Source organism: Diospyros lotus, chromosome 15 (genome assembly GCF_014633365.1).
Source record: "Diospyros lotus cultivar Yz01 chromosome 15, ASM1463336v1, whole genome shotgun sequence".
In the NCBI taxonomy this organism is placed as follows: Eukaryota; Viridiplantae; Streptophyta; class Magnoliopsida; order Ericales; family Ebenaceae; genus Diospyros; species Diospyros lotus.
The window spans coordinates 32,675,485-32,696,728 of NC_068352.1; the positions used below are offsets into that span (position 1 = coordinate 32,675,485).

Below are 21,244 nucleotides of genomic sequence, written 5' to 3' on the forward strand. Positions count from 1 at the left end.
AAAGATGACAACAGGTGTGCTATTGTTATCGGCTTATTGCATGGCGGCTACACCCCCGTAGAACACGGAGCGACCCCATTTCAATTTCAGCCCAAGTTACCAAGTCTCAGCCCAATTTGACTTTGCTATGGACCATTTAATTTTAAATAATGTTGTGGCCTGGACTAGGCACAAATCCCTCCCAAATGCATATGTATAGCCATATGAACAATTCGGAGGTTTTCCCAGCCCAAATTAATACACTAAATCCCACTTAACATGTTCCCAATTAACATACCATGCTGTCAGGTCAAGCCCATTTTAACACAGGTAACTCCCAACTACACAGCTCATGCCCGACCCATTTTTGCCCACTTTCAGGCCCAAATGAACATCCCCCAGCCCCTAGTAGCCCTTAATCCGGCCCATATTAACACATTCTAGCCCGATCAGGGACACACCGAACAATGCAACCCCACAAGCAAAGTCTGATTTAAATCTTAATATGCAACCCCACCGAGCGGTATATATAAATTTCAAATTAACAAAGTTGCACGGGGCATCAAGAAGCTGCATCACTTTCAGAGGTTCACAGATCACAAAGATATTCACAATGCACATACATTCACATTTTTTAACTATCGAACAGGAATGAGGTAAAGGCTGGTTTTTATTTACACTTTTTTAACCGATCCCCAGGACAGGTAGGTTGCTATCAAAACTCAATACCGCTATTTAACTGAACAGAAAAGAACGGCCTGCCAACGCTGCTGAGAGGAGTTTCAACTCTCACAACTATCCCCGAGTTCCCAATATTTCCATTCCACTTGGACCTGCCAAGCTGAGAGATACACGGAAATAGGGTAGAGTTTTAACATAATCCAGCAATAAAAAATTCCAATGTTGAAAGCCGGAAAGGAGGCAAAGGGAGTTATCAGGCAAAACCTCATATCTGGAAATTGGTTTTCCATACAGAATCCATACCATTATGGAACACAGCTGAAAAATTCACATTCCAGGTGTAGAAGTAACTTACAGATAATGATGCAAATGCAGACGGATGTGTCATGAAAGCACAACCACACATCAGACTCAGCTCCTCGTTAACAGAATGTACTAGTTCTGCACGCAACCCAGGATAGCTTCCACCAAATGTTGGGCACACACTGGCGACATGAAGATAAAAAGAAGAGCAGGATAACTGTCAAATCAAGTCCTTAAAAACTTCAAAATATACATGAAAATGAGTGAAACAGAATGTATGAGTGTAGGACCCACCAATAAGTTTCAAATGCACAAGAGAGGGGAAATTGTTCAATTTTTGGTTAGATAGATATACAAGTATAAGGTAATAGGCAAGTCCAGAGACAATATGCAATATAACATCTGAACATTTAAGAGAACAAAAGGAAAAGAAAAGATAAGAATTGACAGCTTTGGACCAAGGATGTCAAGACCTTGCCAGAAAAACCGTTATATATGAAGGATGTCAGGAACTCGCCTGAAATACCATTACATAATCAAGCCCTAATTCTACCAGGACCACCACAAGGTTCCATGACTTATTATTTATGGACCAGTTTGGTATTTGCTGTGCTGCGCAGTGAAAGCAGCTTTAAAAATGTAGTGTTTAGGAACTGACAGTGGTGTTGTGCTTATTAAGGTAAAGGGTAAGAAATGTGGGTCCCACTACAAGTTTCTTTGCTTTTTACAAAAAACAGGGAATCCCTTGCTTTTGCTTAAAAACAGCTTAACCTGCGTGGTTTTTAGAGAAGAAGTTGTAGTTGAAAAACAAAGTTGTGTTTTATCAAATATTGCTTTCAAAAGCTTCTAAAAAAGAGCAATTATGCTTTAAAAGCACAGCAATTAACTTCCAAGTATAGGGTGAAATTTCCTATATTTTACTCCCTTTTCCTTCTGAGTTCTAATACCAATTAACTTCCAAACCCCATGTCTCATTCTCATGACCCAGCCAGATGTCATCCTCCATGGATGATGGCACAAAGGAAGATATTGTAAGGACACATGTTGTTCACTTAGGTAGGATAGGGGGTTACTTCTTGCCCCATAGGTGGGAATTCAAGTTCCTCAGGCCTTGATGCATTAATTCCCTTTGTTCAACCTTGATTTGGCCTTCGCGTTTCTTATAGTCAATCCCATGGTCAACCATAACTTTGTAGTCAATCTCACTCTTACAATGTCTCGGATAGTCTAATTCATACTTGACTGCCTCATACCAATAGCCAATGTCTAGATTATTCCCTTTTGGAATAGTCAATTACCTTTCTTCAACAGAAGATCTCCCCAGTTCTCCAGAAGTTCCTACTTGACCCAGTAGTCAACTACTCATCGCCTAGACATCCTCAGTAAAACCCTGTAGGCATCTATTTATCCTGTGGTCAAACTTCTAGACTTTCTACACTCACACAGTTACAGGGGTGAATCCAGGAATTTTATATAGTGGGCGCAAAATAGATAATGTAATCCATTTTTCAAACAAGCAGATAGTAGGCCTGACTTTGGGTCAGGTAAAGAACAAAATAAGCATCAGCAGATTAAGTAAGAAAACCCAGAATATCAAATAACTCAGTCCTTATATATTCCAGATCATTCACACTGAAGTAAATGACCACTTTAACAACAATTTTTGTGAGATAACAGATGACAAAAAGTAATAATAATAATAATACCTGAATTGGACGGTTGGCCTAACCATGAGACCAGATTGCTTCCAAGCTAAAGCCTGTGCAAGACCCAGGGTAAACGATTTGTCAGGCCATTGTATTGCGGGTGTGATGCGCGTTCCCCATTTATTCTGCAAAACAATTTCAAGAAGTTACAATAAAGCTGAATCTATGTTGTTCGTCTTTTGACACTAGTAACCCTCATGATTTACCTTGCAAGAGAAACTGAACCTCATTTCTCCTGGATATTGTCCTTGAGCTTGAAGCAGGCCCCCACAAAAAGGTAGGAAAGCACTGGTGGATAATCCCTCACCAGAAACATACGTGAACTGACCATTTGGAAACTGCAAATCCATGAACGACTGAAAAGGAAAGTAAAAGTCATACAATCTGCATCAACAAGTTTGTTATAATATGAAAATTTAACTCTGCCCAATAATGTTTTCAATTAGAACAAAAGACTATTTTAGCCATGAAGTTAACATAGAGATCAAGAGAGGCAAAATCAAAGAGGATTTGTTTTTCAGCAATATAAGAGCACAAGGATGACCCAAGAACCCTGAAGTATTCATCATATACAAAAAAAAAAAAAAAGAGGAAACTCGCATGAGTGTTTTTTTATTACCATCTTTTAATCCACACACAACACTTGATCACAAGCTAGCAACTCTTAAAACACAGAACTTAGTAGTTCAAGAGTATTTCTTTCTTCTCATTTTTGGACAAAAGATCTTAAGTCATCATGCTTAGGTTCCAGAAGATAAAAACCAGAAAGCCAAATATAATGTTTTCTCAAAGCACAAGCAGGTGTGTACCCAACTTGAAACTGGACACTGATGGAGGAAAGGCAGTTAGAGAGAGGAAATAGAGACAATAAAAAGGAACCATCAAACGCTATTTCCTTGAGACTTACCATAACCAATATGTGAACTTCAACAAGGAAAGTGGCATATGAACCAAATTACAAGCACCAAAGCTGGGGTAAAGTTGGTAGGTCATTACTGATACAGTAATCCCTCCCTCCCCACTCCACGAATCTAACCAAGCATTTCTTCACCATCATTCAGATCAGAGAAGAAAAATATGGCATATGTTAAAAAGGAATGCATACACAAAGAGCTCCACTTAGTACTGTTTGCATTATCTCCAAATGATTATTAAACTTTCAATGATATTCACACATCTATTTTCAAATAAATATTTCAAGGATACATGTAAATATTCATTTTTATAAGTGAACAAAATTAAAAACAGCTTAATCAGAAACAAAACAAGGGGGCAAGGAGAACAATTAAATGATTATACCAGTGTAATGTTCATGTTTTAAACTTACACATGCCAATGGATTGAGACATAGCATTGACATCAATAGCCACCTTCTATGCTTTGACCATACAGCTGGACAAAGAGAATGCATTCCATTCTGCCAATTAGAACCAAACAACCATCAGGCATATGTCTGTGGAAGCTAGCGGAGCACAAAAGATTGATTAATCCAGATCGTGCAAGTTACATAAGGATAAAAATGTTAAAACATCAAACTGAAGTGTAAAAGCAAGAGACAGGCTAAAACAAGTACCCAAAAGAAAAATGATATTTCATGTTTGATCCTAGGAAGTCTCAAGTGTTCACCACATACTGTATGTTCTGACAGTATCAATCAGGTTCAAGTAGTTCTTACCCTATAACATGGTAGCTATAAACTCTAAAACAACCCAGTTTATGTATAATGCCAAAAGTTCAGTCTACACACACTCCTAATCTCAGCCCCTTATATTTATCGAACACTAGACAAAGGCCTCCATACAGTAACAGTTACATTTCTTCTATATTAGAGAGCATATGGAATAGATAAGTTATTCCTAATAATTAAAAAGGGTGTTCCTAATGAACAAGATTTGCCACCTTGTGAAGGCCAGAAGAGAGTCAATTTTTGTATGCAGCGTACCCCTGCTTTACAGAAAAGCTGTTTCCACAACTCAAACCTGTGACCTAGTCACAAAAGAAAAAACTCCCCATTGCTAACAAGGCTTGCCCTCTAGTTCTAACAATTAAATAGAACTAATTTATCTTATTTATGCAAGATTTTATCTGCATAGAAACATCGCTTGGCAAAAAATAAGCAGGTCAGAAAAGTATCCTATTCATATTGGATTATTTTTATTTTCTCTTTTTTTTTCCCATGGAACTGGAATGGAAATGTAATAGCCAGATGTTCTAAAATATGGCACAATAGAGATAGTTACTACTAAAGCATTGAAAAGAGACTTTCTTTATGATAAGATACGGTTAACAATAACAATCACAAGCCTTAATCCCACTAGATGGAGCCAGCTACATGAATTTTAGAATCCAATCTTTCTTTAAAATACAGTTTGACAGTGCAAAACTATATTTCTAGATATATAATACAAATATTATAAAGTATATCTCAAACCAACGTCCACTCTCCCAAGATTTTGATTATATCTTTAACTTTTTCCTTCCTAAGAAATTTATAGGAAACACATACCAAAATACTTTCAGATTACTAAATTCACCATAAACAAACCTTGGCAAAAGTAGTTAAAGGAACTCATAGGCAAATATTAGAGAAAGCTAACCTCAGACATGTAGGAATTGATTAATAATCCTTTCTCTTCCTACTTCCAAGAACACAGTTTCAAACTCCAACTAAGAAGGGCACCCCCCCCCACCCCCCACCCCTTTTTTTTCTTCTCTTTCCCCCTCAGAGGAAGTAAGCATATGAAATGTCAAATCCTTCCTCCATTCCTCACTAGAGTTAGGTTATTGACTAGAGTTTTGGGCTTGTCAAGGTGGATGGGCATAGTTGAGCATAGCATTTGCCAGAAAAGGCAGGAAGAGCAATGGACCCATCCTATCACTGGAATGAAAATAACTACAAGATGTTGAGGGAGAGGTTTGCAGCATTGAGAAGGAATTGTCTTCTCCTGAATCTCTTCTAAGGAGAATTCTACTTTAAGAACAGAAGTCCAAGAAGGTTGAGTAGAACAAGAGGCATCAAGAGCACTGTAAGTTTTATTCCTGGCAATCTCATGTTAATCCATTGATCTAGGAGCATACTAACCCTGTGAAGAAACTGTCACGGCATCTATGCCGAATTTTGCTGCAGATTTATTTTCCTGTTATGTTCTTTTATTTACCAGCTAGGCTCTTTATTATTCCCTAGTAATTTCCCTTTGTTCCAGCTGTTAGTTAGTTAGAGAGAATGTCCAGCTGTAAAGGTGTTTGGGATAAGACAAAAGAGTTGGTTATGGGGGCTGCAATCTGCTGTGGCAGCACCCTAGGACAACTATATAAGCCCCAAACGGCTCCTGTAAGGATATCGAGTATCAATTAACAAATTCCAGATTTACTCTCTGCATCCTCTCTATCTCCCAACTATTCTCTCCCTCAATCTTCTTCTCTATAAACCTTTCTCTTCTACTACAATTCCCTTGCCAACTCTAATCCATTCCAGAAAGGGAAGTTCACAGTTGTCACAGCGCAACTGTGACAGAAACTGAGACTCAACCTTGGAAAAGAATGTGCAATAGTGTGTACCCAAGTCAAAACGCCACACTGTAGGCTTTGTCTCCATTTCCTCAAACCATGTGAGCTCTTTCCACCCCTCTCTTCTATTGATCAATCCTTAACAAGAAGGATTTTTGTCACATAATGCCCCATTTGGCCATACTTAAGAATTAAAGACACACCCCCCAGCTTCCACTTCTTTTATTGAGCAACTCCCTAACACTGCTTCAGCCTTTCCTCCAAATGAGAATTTAATGCAGAAGTGAACAAAAATGAAGGCAAGCCTAGGTAACAATGGTAAGGTTTATCTTTGGTGTCTAAAAGGTCAAGGGTTAAGAGTCATGGAAATAACCTCCTTACAAAGAAAGGGTAAGGTTGCATATAACAAGCACCCTCCCCCAAACCTCATAAAGTGGGGAGCCTCATGAACAGAAGTATATCACTAATATTAGGATATGTATACAGTCTATCATGCACCTTTACATAAGGAAAATAAAGGAGGATTATCTTGGTGCAATAGCTAAGACTGAGTTATCCTACCATAATATTAAAATATATCTTTCATGGAGGTTCTAATAGGGAAACAAGTCAAGTTCCATGGCTTGCCAAGAAGATGTTAGATTTTTAGATATAGAAGAAAGGAGAGAGAAATTACTTTATCCTAAAAGTTGACAAGGATGAAGATTGCTCTGCTAATGTCCAAAATAATGTAGTACGAAGGGGATAGTTTCGTAAAATGTATGTGAGAGGTCTCAATGACCCTAATAAAAGACTAGTGGTTAAGTCTCTTTTGTGATCTTGCAAAGCAAATTTAGTGTGTGAACAGAAGACCAACTTAGAAGAATGTTTTGTTAGGCTCAATTTTTTTTAGGGGATCTCCCTTCCTGCCAGAGGCATGGCAGGGGGGTATTATCTCATTTAGAGACAATTGAGTGATTGAAAAAGTCTATGAGATTAAAATTGAGGCATGGCAGGGGGGATATTATCCCACCATTACCCTAGGGATTGGAATACATTTGATTCAGGGATTAGATCTTGTAAAGATTGGAAGTAACATGGATAAGAATTGAGATTAGATGGGATTAGAAGATATAGGATTAAATGACATAACAACAATATATCACACCTTATCCTATTAGATGAGGTCAACTACATGAATTATAGATCACCAATTATTTTATCTACTGCCATATCTTCTGTAAGACCCTTATTAAGATAAGATTAGATGACATTTTAAATGTTTATTTATTAGCACAAAATAGAAAATGGGATAAAGCCGGGATTGAATGTTAAAATTATGTCTTTTTTTCTCATAGGTAACATGTAGGGGTGTGCATGGTCCAGTTTGGAAGAATGTAGAAACCAAACCATACCATACCTTGTGGTGAAACAAACCCAACCATAAAATTTGGGCAATGGTAATTAGGATTTGGTTATTTTTTTAAGTCACATGATTCCTTATTTTTTGCTTTTCATTTTTTTGTTTCTGGGTTTGCCACATTAGAAACATTAATGGATTTGAGTGGAAAATTAACGGAAGGACTAAATTGTAAAGAAATCAAAAGTTCAATGATTGTAAAGTTAAAAATTAAAGTACAAGGACTACTTTGTTACTAAGTATAAAGCTCAAGAACTAACAATATAATTTACCATTTATATAATCAAATAAACTATATATTTTTTAAAAACATAAATTATAATGTAATACTATATAATAAAATATTGCATATTTTAAATCATATTTTATAGTTTCAATATTAATAAACCACCTACAAGAAAATTACAACCTTAATCATCAGTTACATGAATGTTAGACAATTTTAGACCTTCAAGTATCACTATCAATGATCATATCCTCTATAATGTCATTACACTCAAGTTTAAGGGTTTCCCACTAAGTTTCCTCAAGTCATTTTCTCCCTCTTATGCTACAAACTTCCTCTATTTCATAATAAAATAATATTGTAATATATTAACTTAATATAATTATTAATGCATTATATTAATAAGGGTTGTCTTAAAAGGCACATTTAATGCATTTCATTTTCGGACAAAGTGCAATAACTGCAGATTGTTTTCAGCATCTAAACACTCTTAATGGTTGGTAAAATGTTTCAAAATACAATGTATTTATTACAAGCCAATAGGAGCATTTGGGTACTAAAAACAAATTGCATTAAATGCACCTTAACCAGTGCCCTAAGGGTACTCGTTAACAAAACCCTATTAATAATGTGGTAAAATATACTAAGCCACGGGATTAAGGGAAAATGGTCATTTTTTTCCTTCGGGGAATTGGAAATACCATGCCACCCCAAGTTGAAAAAAAAGGGGGGAAAGGATTTGGGATTCATAATCCCATGAGAATTTTCCAAGCCAAACATAGAGATTGAGGGACCACAGGACTAGCAACCTAATCAGCCAAACGAACAAAACCTTAATGTGATTGTATCACTTTTCCTGACAGGTGCACTTCATGGTCTTTCTTGTGTGTCATCTTGATGACTTTTCTTGTTTTGTTTTGAATAGATGTCTGCTATATAATTTTCTTAGATTCCAGACCCAACACCTTATAGATTGATCATGCATTCACCTTATAATTCCTTCTTAGATATTGTGATTTTACTAACAATGTGTCCCTTCAGCCCAACACTTCCACAAAGCATTATTTGCTTTATACCTCTTTCTTAACATTTGACTTTCTATCTCAAACATATCAATCGCAAACACAACTGAAGCACTCATTCACTAAGCCCATCAGACCTAATTCTAAGAGTAACATAAACACCAATTACAAAACTTTAATTTTCTCTTTGTATACTTAAATTATATAATAAGGTGTTATAGTTATTTTGTCATAGTACAGTAGTAGTCAATAACTAGAAACACCAATCCTAGATTGTCCACTATTAATCTCTTACTCAAGATTACCTCTTGAATGAAGAACAATTAACTATATGCTATGTAAATTTACTGAGCATCGGCCTTTAACCTGCTTCAGGAAAATCATATTCTATTGTCCTTTTAACAAAATTAAAGTGTAATTTGTCCATACCTTTCTATCATAACCATACCAAAGCAAGTGTTGCTTTGACAGGTGAATTGGCAGAAGAAGTGTTGAATCACGAACAAAGAGAACTGGTCCAAGTTGCACGAGGAACATGGACGAATTCTGATTCCCTGATGTCGAACTACCTTGTGATGCCTCCACCCTCCACAAGTCTCCTCTTGCAACCAAAGAACCTTCCACATCATGTGTTCTACTGTCATAAGTGGATGTAACATTAAACGTCCCCTGCATTAAGATAAATTGCAATAAAAATAATTAACTTGAATTAAACTGATATTTCCAAAATCATCTGAAGATGGAAAGGTTTTGTCTAAGGACGCTTCCCTCCAAACTTAAAGGGCAAGGAAAAAGTTGAAAAGAAATACAGATGAATAATTCCCGCATGTAATAATGATGAAGAAAAACATAATAATCAATTATACTATGATTGTCCCGTTGAATGATCAATGGGGTTCCAACCAAAGGTTTAATCAATAATTCTCTTTCAAAACTATTGCATAATGTCAAACTCAAAAGCAATCTGTAAAGTAAAAGCAAAATAAGACAATGAGTTATACACTTGAATCAGTTTGCACCTGGAAATACCAAGTTTATCTCCAATAAAAAGCATTAGCCAAGTATACATCATGGAGCATGTGCATGTGTTATTACCAAGTTTATCTCAACAAAAATCTTCAGCTGAGTATACACTGTTTAAGCATGGAGCAAAAAAGGTGGACTGCTTACTGAATAATATGCACTAGAATAGCATATAAAAAGTATAAAAATAAAAACTCAACGGGAAGGCAGAAAAAAAATTACTCCATGAAAAATAGCCATCAAAGGAGATTAATGCATCAGTCACCCATTAATTTTAACAATCTAAACGGTCAAACTTCTAAATACTACCATTAGATATACAAAATCTTTCCTCACTTAAACTTCAAAATAAACCCAGAAAGAGAATCTTGAAATTACAAGCACCAGGAAGGATCCATTTCAATAAGTAAAATGATTTGGAACTAGGTTGGGAAAAACACAATAAATACCAGTTAGTTGCCAAATTTAATTTAGTAAAATGATTTAGAATTACCCATGCCAACCAGCATCAATCCCTTTCCATTAATGCATATGAACCACAAGCAAAAAAGTTAAGTGACAGGGAAAATACTACCACTGTTGATGCAATTGCTATTGCTTTGGTTTTACACCTATCATAGCCTATTCTTGTGTAACTCAGGCTTATGGGCCAAAATCAAAATGAATATAGAACCATCGAGAGCCATCTTCTCTTGGGAGATGCAGTTGCCATTCATCATTTAGCAAATATTATCGCCAACAAAATCAGGATCGTTGCCAACAAAAAAGTATTTAGCTTTACCACTTGGCTCTTCTTTTAAATCAGAAAAAGTTTGGGGCCTGGGAATTGAAAAGTATGATAGAGGTTGGCATCTACTAAGAGCACTTTTTGAATAAAGCTACTTATGTCTTTATTTATGATTCCAGCTTTTTCTTGGGAAAAGTTTAGGCAAAGGATTTTCAAGTTTTATTTGATTAATTGGAACAAGATTTGTCTCCCTAAATTAGGAGGAGGTTCAGGCAAAAGAAATCAGAAGATATTTAACAAGCCTCATTTAAGAAAATGGGTTTGAAGGTTAGCTAACGAGCACAATCTTTTGTAGAAAAGAGTTATTTAAGTGAAAGAGAGGTTTCATTGGGGAATGGGGAGATTGGTCCACAGGTCCAATAATCTCATAGAATGGGATTACGGAAAGAATGATGAGAGGCCAGAATGATCTTCAGTTTTATCTTTTTCAGGTAGGAAAGGGGCAAAAACTTGATTCTAGCGAGATTTTTGGTGTTGCTCCAGTCCTTTCATGGAAACATTCCCGAATCTTTATCAACTATCTAGAATTAATTAGCCTTGAATAAAAGACTAGATTTCAGTAGCATTTTCTGAGCCCCTATAATACATAACTACAGGTGCCCATGCCATGCATGTGCAAGTTAAAAAATAAAAGATTTTAAATGAAGGTTCACTGGATAACAATTGGCAGTTATAATTTAGTTCTATATTTTTTGGGAAAATTTAAATGAAAATTAGCTTTAGTGTGGTGGTAAAATTGAATATCTTACAACTTGAAGGTTATAAGTTCACATCTTATTAATAGATTTTATTTTTGTTTTTTCAAACAGAATATATATAGAGGGTATTTTGGGAATTCACTTTATTAAAAAGGCCTCATAACACCAAAACACCCTATTTACTTATATAATAGTATAGATAATCTGCATCTTCATTTTAATTCAAATTTGTTGGAATTGTGCATGCTTGTTGCAAGATAGGAGAAGAGGAGGACAGAAGGGTCTGCAACCTATTAAATTGGGTAAACCCTTTGCTATTATGGGTTTGCCGAGTTAATACTCTTAACAGTGAATGCTATTGCCTTTGGGGGAAAAAACAAAAAACTTGCAGAAAGAGCCCAAGTTATGTAAGTTCATCAAATTGGATATATCCATTCAATATCAAGTTTCCTCCAACTCCATTCAAATCAAGCATACACATATAGGTAGAGTTTACACCTGAGCTTTTTTCTCTCTTGTATATGACATATGTGAGAGGGTGTGCCTTTATAGCAATGGTCAGATTGCTCCTTTGTGACCAGAAGGTGACAAATTTGAATTGTGGAAGTAGTCTATTCCCCCCCCCCCCCCCCCTCAAAAAAAAAAAAGGGAAAGGTTACATATAACAATCCTCAAAAATCAGGGAGCCTCATACACTGGAAACACCCTTGTTTATGTGGCATTTGTGAGACGCTTTGTCTGTTCCTATAATTTTAAAATGTTAAATTGTAGGGGCAAACCCAGGTTATTTACTTATCAGTATCTAATATAAAGTTTCAAAATACCTCAAAGAAAAACTCTTGTTCTCATGTACATAGAAACTCTAACTTTGGATTGAGGAATCTCTGAAAGTTTCTAGTGTTGCGGATGTTTCTCCTACTAACAATCAATCCTAAGCCCAAATAAAAGAGGAATGTTACATTAGGTAGCCAATAACTAATGCAAAACTTGTCCGACCAAAGAAAACTCTTAAATATGACAATTGATATAATGGCCTTATACAAGATGTGGCCATAGATAGAGATGGTTGGAGGTTTAGAGTTCATATAGTTGACCCTTTCTAGCGAAAATAAGGCTTGGGGTTGTTGAATTGTTGTTGTATTTTTTATGTTTATGTACATAAAGTCCTAAAGCACAACTATCAATTAATTATGTTAATACATATACATGTATGGTAACATCAATGCTATACAAAATAGATGTTCCAAACTACTAAACTTTGTTTTTCACCTAAAATTTAAATGATTGGAAACACTTTTAATATTATAATATTTTCCACTACCTTGTCACCGTTACCCTAGTCCTGCAAAATTTCACCCTTGGATCTATATGTTTTCCTTCATTTTTTTTTATTTTTTTTTTTTGGATTGTTCTTTTCTACAATTTATTGAATTTGATCTATATTCCTACCATTCACAATAATCCAACTGAATTTATCTTTAACAATCTCATTCTATTTAATATATTATACTAAATAAAGGTTATTATCTTCGCCTTACCTATCCAAAGGAATATTTTCTCACTTTCTTCTCTCATGCTCTAGTATTTAGATTTCAACTTTAATTTACTTCATTCAAAATCTTCACCAGTCTCTATCTCAGTTAATTCATCCTCCCTTCACTTCATGCAGAAATAATGAGATTAGAAAAACACCTCCAGCAAGTAGATAGAAATGAAAAATAAAAACAGAAAGAAAGAGAGACAAAAAATTACAGCTTGAAGGTTGGGTCGGGAAACAAAAAACAAACTAACATGTTCATTCTCTCACTAAGTTTTCATTCCTATTTATGGGAATATCATTGTGCAATCATTTCCAGAGTTACAAATTATTTTGCCTACACTTCCTGTTCCAGTGTAGCAGCCAAATTGTGTGTGGATGCGGTTAACCAAAAACTACATACAAGCCAGGTAAATTTTCCTATTGTCTACCAAAAAGTTCACCCGTCTTTAGTTCTTAATTAGCTAAGTTTCCATTTCCATTTTAAGGAACAACATCATGTCATGATTTGCCAATTTACATCTATTTTAACCATCCTTAAATTCCAAATATTTTTGCTGATAAATTAGATACTAGGAACCATTAATTTTTTTGCTGATAAATTTTTTTTTACATACTAGGCACCATAAATTACCTGTGATCTACCAAAAAGGCCAGCCAACTTCAAATTAAAGCTAGACATTTCATCGTCCATTGACGCATCATCAGAAGTTATTTCATTCTCAGCACAGCCAGAGCCTCGAAACTGATCTGCCAGGGAACCTAGATTTTCCTGCATAGCTAGACCCGCGTCAGTCCTTTGACTATTCAGCTCCGTCCTCAGCGATGCTACCACATTCTCATCTTGCCGAAATGGCACTGGCAACCTCCTGAAGAACTGCTGAACCACACCATTCAAGCATGCCCCAAAGTCCGCCCCAGCCTGCCCTAACCTGTTCCCGATATCAAAAATAGCTGAAACCCCACTGATTCCAGAAGTATCCGTTGCAAGACCAAAATCCCTTTTACCAAAACCCTGGGTTGGGAAATCAACATCGAACAGATTTGGTTTTTGAGTATTAGGCCAAGGGAACGATGGAGGAGTAATGTGGGACTGAATCAAGCCCGAAAAACCCTGCGCAAGCCTGTCCGCCAAATCTTGCCCATGCCGTTGCACCTCTTCCCATGCCTCAAACGATCTCTCAACTGACATCTCTCGGTTATTTAACCTTACTCACACTTGAATTTAAAGACACTCCACAACATACACATCACAATACACGTAAACAAACGCGCCAGACGATTCGAAGCCTTCAAATCAATCCAACGCTTTTAATACCTTCCCGAAGCGCATCCTGCCAAACAGATAACGCGAACTACGAACCTGTTACCTCTGAAACCAACACGGGTCTCTTACAACTGAGAGGACGCAATAAATTAGGGCTCCGATGCTCGAACAAGATCCGGATTCAGATCCGAAACCAATAAGTAAAACGAAACAGCGAGAGAAAAATAAAACCACGGAATCGCTTAGGGTTTACAATGGAACCAAAACAAGAGTCCGCGGATCCAGATTTTTGCTCAGATGGAAAGTAAAGATGAGAGAGGCAGTTGATCAGGAAGCGTTCGTCGGCGCAGCTTGAGGATTTGGAGACTGCGTAACAGGAACACGCATTCCGGTGCCGCCACGTCGATGGATATGGATATGGCTCGAGAGGAAGAAGAAGATAGATTCCGTCTCGGGGAAAGCGACGGTATCGTACGGCCCCGGCGATTTACATCAAGGGTTTACTTGTCCTTCTCCTGTTCACCAACTAGGAGATAGAGATCACCCGCCTCGATTTATTTATGAAAATGTTATTTATTTAAAAACCCAAGTTGAATATTAATGATGATATTTAAGTTTAATACTCGCTTAAATTTAAATATAAAGTTTGATTATATGTGTCAATTTAAATATTTTAAAAGTGTATTTAATTTTATATGTTTAATAATGAGATTAAGTATGATAAAATGAATTTACAATATATTAGATAAGTAGATCAATTATGAAATAAATTAAAATAGGTCAAATGGCTACGGAGAATATATAACTGAGTAAGGATCTTTCAACAATCGAACGACTGAAAAATCATGATTAAGGTCATGTAAGAGGCTACATATGGCAATGAAAAAGCTCCTAATCGAGTGAGATAATCAAAAAACTGTATAAATTGTTAAACGAATGAGCATCATTGAGTGAACATAAAGATATAGTTAACTAATCCCTTTGGAAGCCTTTATGGAGACATGATCAAGAGACCCTTCCATGAACATAAAAATATGGTCAACTAATCCCTTTGAAACCTTTTATTGAGACATGGTCAAGAGACCTTTCCATGATATCTCATGTGTCACTTATCCTCTAAAAGATATACGGGAGAATCTCGTGAGCTATCTAAACTCGAAAGTATCTCTCAAACCCATGCAATAAAGCCTCCCAAGATACCTAATACCCAAAAGATACTTAATATCTGGGTATGAAAACACAACAAAGTGGTCAAACTTACCTCCAAAATGTCAATCAAAAAATTTGGATGAGTGTCTGACCTCCAAAATGTCAATCAAAAAATTTGGATGAGTTTTGAGATGTCGACTGTGAGACGTAGTATTTTTATTATTCCCCTATCTATAAATAAAAAAAGTCACCATCCTTATTCAGGTATGCTCATAATTCCAATACTACTACAATTATATTTGCCTTTTGGCTTTTATCTACTCATCTAAAAACTAACTTAGATATAAAATAGTTTACGAAAAACACTTCTCCATACCCCTGATAGATTTCTTCCTCCCAAGTTCCCTGAAGGTAGGTCACTTGTAATCAAGTCGATTGCAAACAGGTCACATGTTATCTCATCAAGACGTTATTCCATATTTAAATTTTAATTATTGTATTTAGAGAACAACAAAATTTATTTAATAGTAAAATAAAATTTTACATCTCATAATAGATTAGTCATTTTATTTAATATTTGACATTATTATTATTTAATTCCTGATTTAATTTTTTATCAACTTCTATTAACAAAATTTGATGCAATGTATATTAATATAAATTTAAAATCCAGTTCATATTAAAATTACCATAAACATACAATCAAATGATTTTAGGTTTATATTAACCCATATCGTATTAGTTTCTATCATATTCATAGAATATGACAAAAATTCAAAATATTAACTAAATTATGACAAAAATCAATGTTTACTAGTTATCGTGACAAAAATTAAATAATAGCAGTTTGTTATGAAATAAAGCATTCATAAACTAACAACGTATTTTGCCCATTTATTTAAATATCACAATACTTGTGTAAATTAAAATAAATAAATAAAATTTTATTAGGTGACATTTGATTGTTATAGTTTAGGTTTTATTTATTTTAGATAAAAATTTAAATAAAATAAGTTTTGATGTATTTTCAAAATTATTTACCAATCAGTTGTTATTTAAAAAGTCATAAGTTATAATCATGTTAACATAGTTATTTTTTAAACAAAATATATAAGAAATTATTTTTTTAATAAAATAAGTCTAGGTATATATATATATATATCTATATAATAAGAGACGATGGTTTTTGAATTCTACCTAGACAAATGTGAGGGAGATATTTTTCCAATGGTTCAAATGAGATGAGTTTTGAGTGTTAGTGAATGATTAGGATTAATTTCACTTCTTGCCCAATATGAGAGACATCTTTCTCTTTCTTACAACCCATCCATCCATCCATCCACCCACTCCCTCAGTCACTGTCTCTCTCTCTCTCCCTTTTTTTCTCTCTCACAAACCCAGGTTCCCCAAACCCAACGTCCGCCATGGGCAGTCGCCAACGCCCCCCTACCGGCCGGCCGCCACCAACCCCCCCTCAACCATCAACGTTCCCCGAACCCATCAGTCGTTATGGGCGGCGGCCGCCAACGCCCATCCCTCCCCTTGCTGACCATTACCAACCCCTCATCGCCCGCCGTTGATGTTTCAGTTCTCAAACTCAACAACCTATTTCGATAAGATATCTTATAAGCAGTCCAACCGATCTATTTGTGATTTTTGTTGTGTATATGTATGTGTGTGTTCTATGCGTATATGGGTGTGTGCGACGGCTGCGTTGTGTGTGTGTATTCTGTGTGTGTAAAATCCAAAATATCCTCAACGTTCTAGGGTTCCAAAATGGCGATCAGATTCAGAGAGCTAGGGATTTGCATAGGCTGTTGCCCCTCTTCGTAGATGCTGATCTGTCTTCTCAAATCGATCGGCTTCGTCTGAGAGTCGATGTTTTAGTTCTCAAACTCAACAGCCCCTTTTGGTAAGATATCTTATAAGCGGTCCAACTGATCTATTTTGTTTGATTACGGTTTCTGTTCGTAAGAACTGGTTTCCGAATCAAAAAACAAATTGATCGTTGCTTTACATTCTGTCAAATCTCCGTTGCTTTTCGTTTGAAATCAGAAAACAAATCGATGGGTCAGAGCGTGACTGTCAAATTGTCGATCTTTCCCACTGTTTCTCGCCCAATCTCTATATTCTTTCCCACTGATACTTAAAGATGCAAATATTAGGTTGTATTAGGTTGATGGAGTAAAAGTGGAAGAAACCATTGGATTGAACAAAATGTCGCAAAATGACTGGGAAGCTGACAAAATGTGAGTGTTATTTTTAATCTTCATTACCTTTTATTGTTTTTCTTTCCCTTAATTCCAGAAGTTCTTAATATTTTAAGTCATGGAAATTTAAGTCAGCTTTGAGTTTGAATTTCTTGAACACCAGTTTTCATTGTCAGATTTTGTTTATACGAATATTCACTTTTTCCCCTGATATTTGGTGCAACATGTTCTTATTGGACTACAGGCTAGATGTGTATATCCATGATTACTTTGTGAAAAGGGATCTAAAAGCTACTACACAGGCTTTTCTACCTGAAGGAAAAGTATCATTTGACCCATACCTAAAGGCATATGAAAGTCGTATGCATTTTATTGTTATACATTCTCCAACTACGGATTTGGATTGATACAATGACATGTTTATATTCATTGTATTAATATAGTTGTTTGTGTAGGAAGAATGGTGTTGTGGTAATTAGTACATAGTTGGATTTTAGTGTGCATATGACATGATTTGATTATGATTATGAAATATATAAGTTTTGTAGATTGGTTGATTCATTTCACCGCTTTGATTATCATTTATTTGGACCCTCTTGATCGGTCCATGATCTGTTTGTTGAAGATAGGGGCAGAAACGAGCTGTAAATACATGATCGCGAGCTGCGGCTTTGGTGGGTCTATTTCAATTATTCCTAATTTTGCTTTGTTTTCTAGCTCTGATGGCAAGCATATAGCTTCTTGAGCTTCTGGGTTATTGTTTTTAATGCTTAACAAGGTTTTGGGTTTAGTTGGTTAGGGTTTTCTTTGGTGAAATCAGGCGTTTGAAGATGAAATGGTCTCAAACCTCTGCTTTTGGGTCGTTTCTCGCTTTTGCTAAGTTGCCAAACTAAAATTGTGCAATTTTCATGCAACAATTCGAGAGAATAACGCTTTTGCGATATTGCTTTATTCTGTTTTGAGACAGAATAATGTTGTTCTAATGTACTGTCAATTTATTTTGCTATTAAAAGAGACAATTTGAACAATCCCTCAGAATTCTCTACAGCAATTTGCTTCTACTTTTAAGAAGAATCATGTCTGGTCTCCAATGGATCTTTCAGTGCTTTATTTATGAGTAGCTCTAATGTTAGTAGCATTTAATCTACTATGTAAATATGATAAATTATCCAATTGCATTTTTAGTTCTAATATCTCATCAAAAATAAAATAGAATAGAATTATAGTGCTAAGCTGAAGTGTAGTTAATGTTTGGTGTTTGACCCCTCGCCCCCCTTCTTTTTTTCACCCGTGGATTACACTGCAACTTGGGATTTAACTTTCTTTACAAAGACTTACCATTTCACTTTCTGTTTTCATCATTTTTTTTTCTTCTAATTTTGCATTTGGGGAATTTTAGTTATATTAACTTCGAGAAGGATCCTCACTTTTTTACCATATAATTTATTACAGATGGCTGATAACTATTGCATGTCTGATTTGAAGAATGCATCACTTGCAAGGTTGAGTGTTGTGCATAGGAGCCTTAAGGTTGCCAAATCAGGCATGAAGAAGAAGAACAGACAGGCAGGCTGTTAAGACCACCCGAGGTAGGAAGTGAACTTAAGAATATGTGATTTTTGCATGATTTATGGACGCATGAAATGTTTGGATTTTCATATTTCGAAGCTATTTTTCCTTTTGACTCGAGTAGATCAAGTTTCGAAGTGGAAGTGAAAGAGATGTAGTGTTTTAACTGTTTTCTATCAACATGTAGTTAGTTATCTTGGGCACTTCGACTCAATATTTGAGTTATTAATGCAATATGCTCTGATTTTGCTTGCTTGGAATTCTTATGCGGTGATACGAATGGCCTTAAATCCTGAATGTAGGCCCCCTCTCCCCCTCCCCTCTCCAACACAAAGACTCTTCCCAATTTGCTCCTTTCATGGCCTCTTCTTTCAGTGAACTCATCTTCTTTCATGGCTTCTCCTTTCACTGAACCCAAAATGTGTCTGGATTCCATGGGACTTGGGCTTTTTCATGAAACCTAGATGTCGTGGGTTCCTCAATGGGAACCCACGTGGGTTTTTGATTTGAAATCCGTTGGCGTTGGTTAAGATTCAGTTGGGTTTTTAAATTTATAAATAAAGAGAAAATGAAGAAATGGGAGGGAGGGCATTCTAGAAATTTAAAAGAAAATAACTAGCCTTATTTAATGGTAAGGGATATGTTTTAGGTGCTAATTAACTTCATAGATGATGCGATTTATAGGAGAGATATGAGTTCTTCTGAATGCGTTGAAAGTTATTTTCTTTCTGTTTTTGCATTTTTGGCTTCCAATCTGTTTCATTTATATTAACTTTAGAATTTTTCTATAATTAGAACGGTGTCAAATGGGATTTCCCTTTTTACGTGGCTAGATTTTTTTTTTTTTTTTTGTCACTGCTGCTTGATTTTTTGCTATCAATAGGTATTGTTTACGTTGATGCAAGTATGGGTTATGTTTAGACTTTTGAAAAAATTAATCATGCACCCAGAGGGAGAGAAATGGGCGGGATTCAAAAAGACAAGGATCAATTGGGTATGGCTTTGTTGCACTGCTGCTTGATTTAACAAATTGCTCCATTCTGAAGACATTTTGAATTTATTACCAAATAAAAATTTATGTCAAACAAGGAAATTGAACAAGCTAATTAACCATAAAAAGAAAAACATACACAATCACTTCATAACAATATCTATATAATAAAGGAGAAGGATTTTTAAAAATATATAAAATGTATTAGAGATATATTTCATTTGTATGACTGAGATGAATTTTAAATCTATTTCAATGGTTGAGATTGATGGAAGTAAAAAGAAAGTTTAGGAAATAGCTCTGCAAACGCAATGAGAAGGGTTCAAAAAATGTCGTACCTTATTTTCCCCTCTCCCATTCCTTTACTCATTGTCTCTCCCTCTCTCACACTCACCCACGCCATTGCCGACCCCCCCATTGCCCCACTGGTCGTTGTCGCCCTTTTTTCCACTATTTACTGCACCTCTTCCCAGCCCAACCCCGATGGGGGGTTCGAGGAACCCCCAACTGTAGCTTATCGGGGGTTCGTCGAACCCTCGACAGGGTCAGAGGTTCCTCGAGCCCCCGATCGGTCGCTTTCAGAGGCCTTTGGAGCCCCAAACCAGCAACGATCAGGGGCTCCAAGAGTCCCCGATTGCCATTGGTCGAGCCCTTAGAGCCCTCGACTAGCGATGACCGGGACTCTCCAATTTTTTTAATTTTTTATTTTTTTAAAAAATTAATACTTAATTTTAAATATCAATTAAATATTCTAAATATCAATACTTAATTTTTTTAAAAATGATCAAACTACAACATTTGAAATTTTTTAAATAAAAAACACCAATAGTGTAAGTTTTAATTTTTTTAAATATGTATAATTTAAGAAATTGACATTTAGAATTTAATTTTTTCAAATATGAATGATTTAATTTCAAAAAATAAAAATAAAAACCTCTTTCTTTGATGATGATCAAAGGCGATTTTTACTATCAAACTTTATTCAAATAATGATATAAATAACATTAATTTCTTTTTTTACTAACAAGTATACAAACTTTTACTAAGAAGTATACAATAACTGTTACTAACAAGTATACAATAATTATCAAATTTTTACTAACAAGTATACAATAATTTTAATTTCTATTTTTTGTTCGGTGTTTACAATTTTTTTTTTTACTTTTATATTTTAATTTGTAATATTATAT

General features: G+C 35.5%; 1 protein-coding gene across 1 annotated transcript; it reads right to left on the bottom strand.

The window, feature by feature from the left end:
• Window positions 1-523: 523 nt before the first annotated feature.
• Window positions 524-14,663, bottom strand: LOC127791538 (uncharacterized). Its single transcript, XM_052321463.1, has 7 exons — window positions 13,503-14,663; window positions 9,253-9,492; window positions 3,997-4,086; window positions 2,876-3,025; window positions 2,670-2,794; window positions 1,016-1,145; window positions 524-820 (listed from the first exon to the last, which is right to left on the bottom strand). Exons 1-7 carry the CDS (start codon window positions 14,058-14,060, stop codon window positions 695-697), a joined length of 1,419 nt encoding a protein of 472 aa, XP_052177423.1. The 5' UTR covers window positions 14,061-14,663; the 3' UTR covers window positions 524-694.
• Between the last annotated feature and the right edge of the window lie 6,581 nt (window positions 14,664-21,244).

Coding starts and splice junctions, on each gene's coding strand:
- LOC127791538 (XM_052321463.1), bottom strand. CDS start 14,060: ATGTCAGTTGAGAGATCGTTTGAGGCATGGGAAGAGGTGCAACGGCAT. Junction 9,493..13,502: donor GCCTTTTTGGTAGATCACAG/GTAATTTATGGT, acceptor ATCTTAATGCAG/GGGACGTTTAATGTTACATC. Junction 3,026..3,996: donor GTCTCAATCCATTGGCATGT/GTAAGTTTAAAA, acceptor TTTCCTTTTCAG/TCGTTCATGGATTTGCAGTT.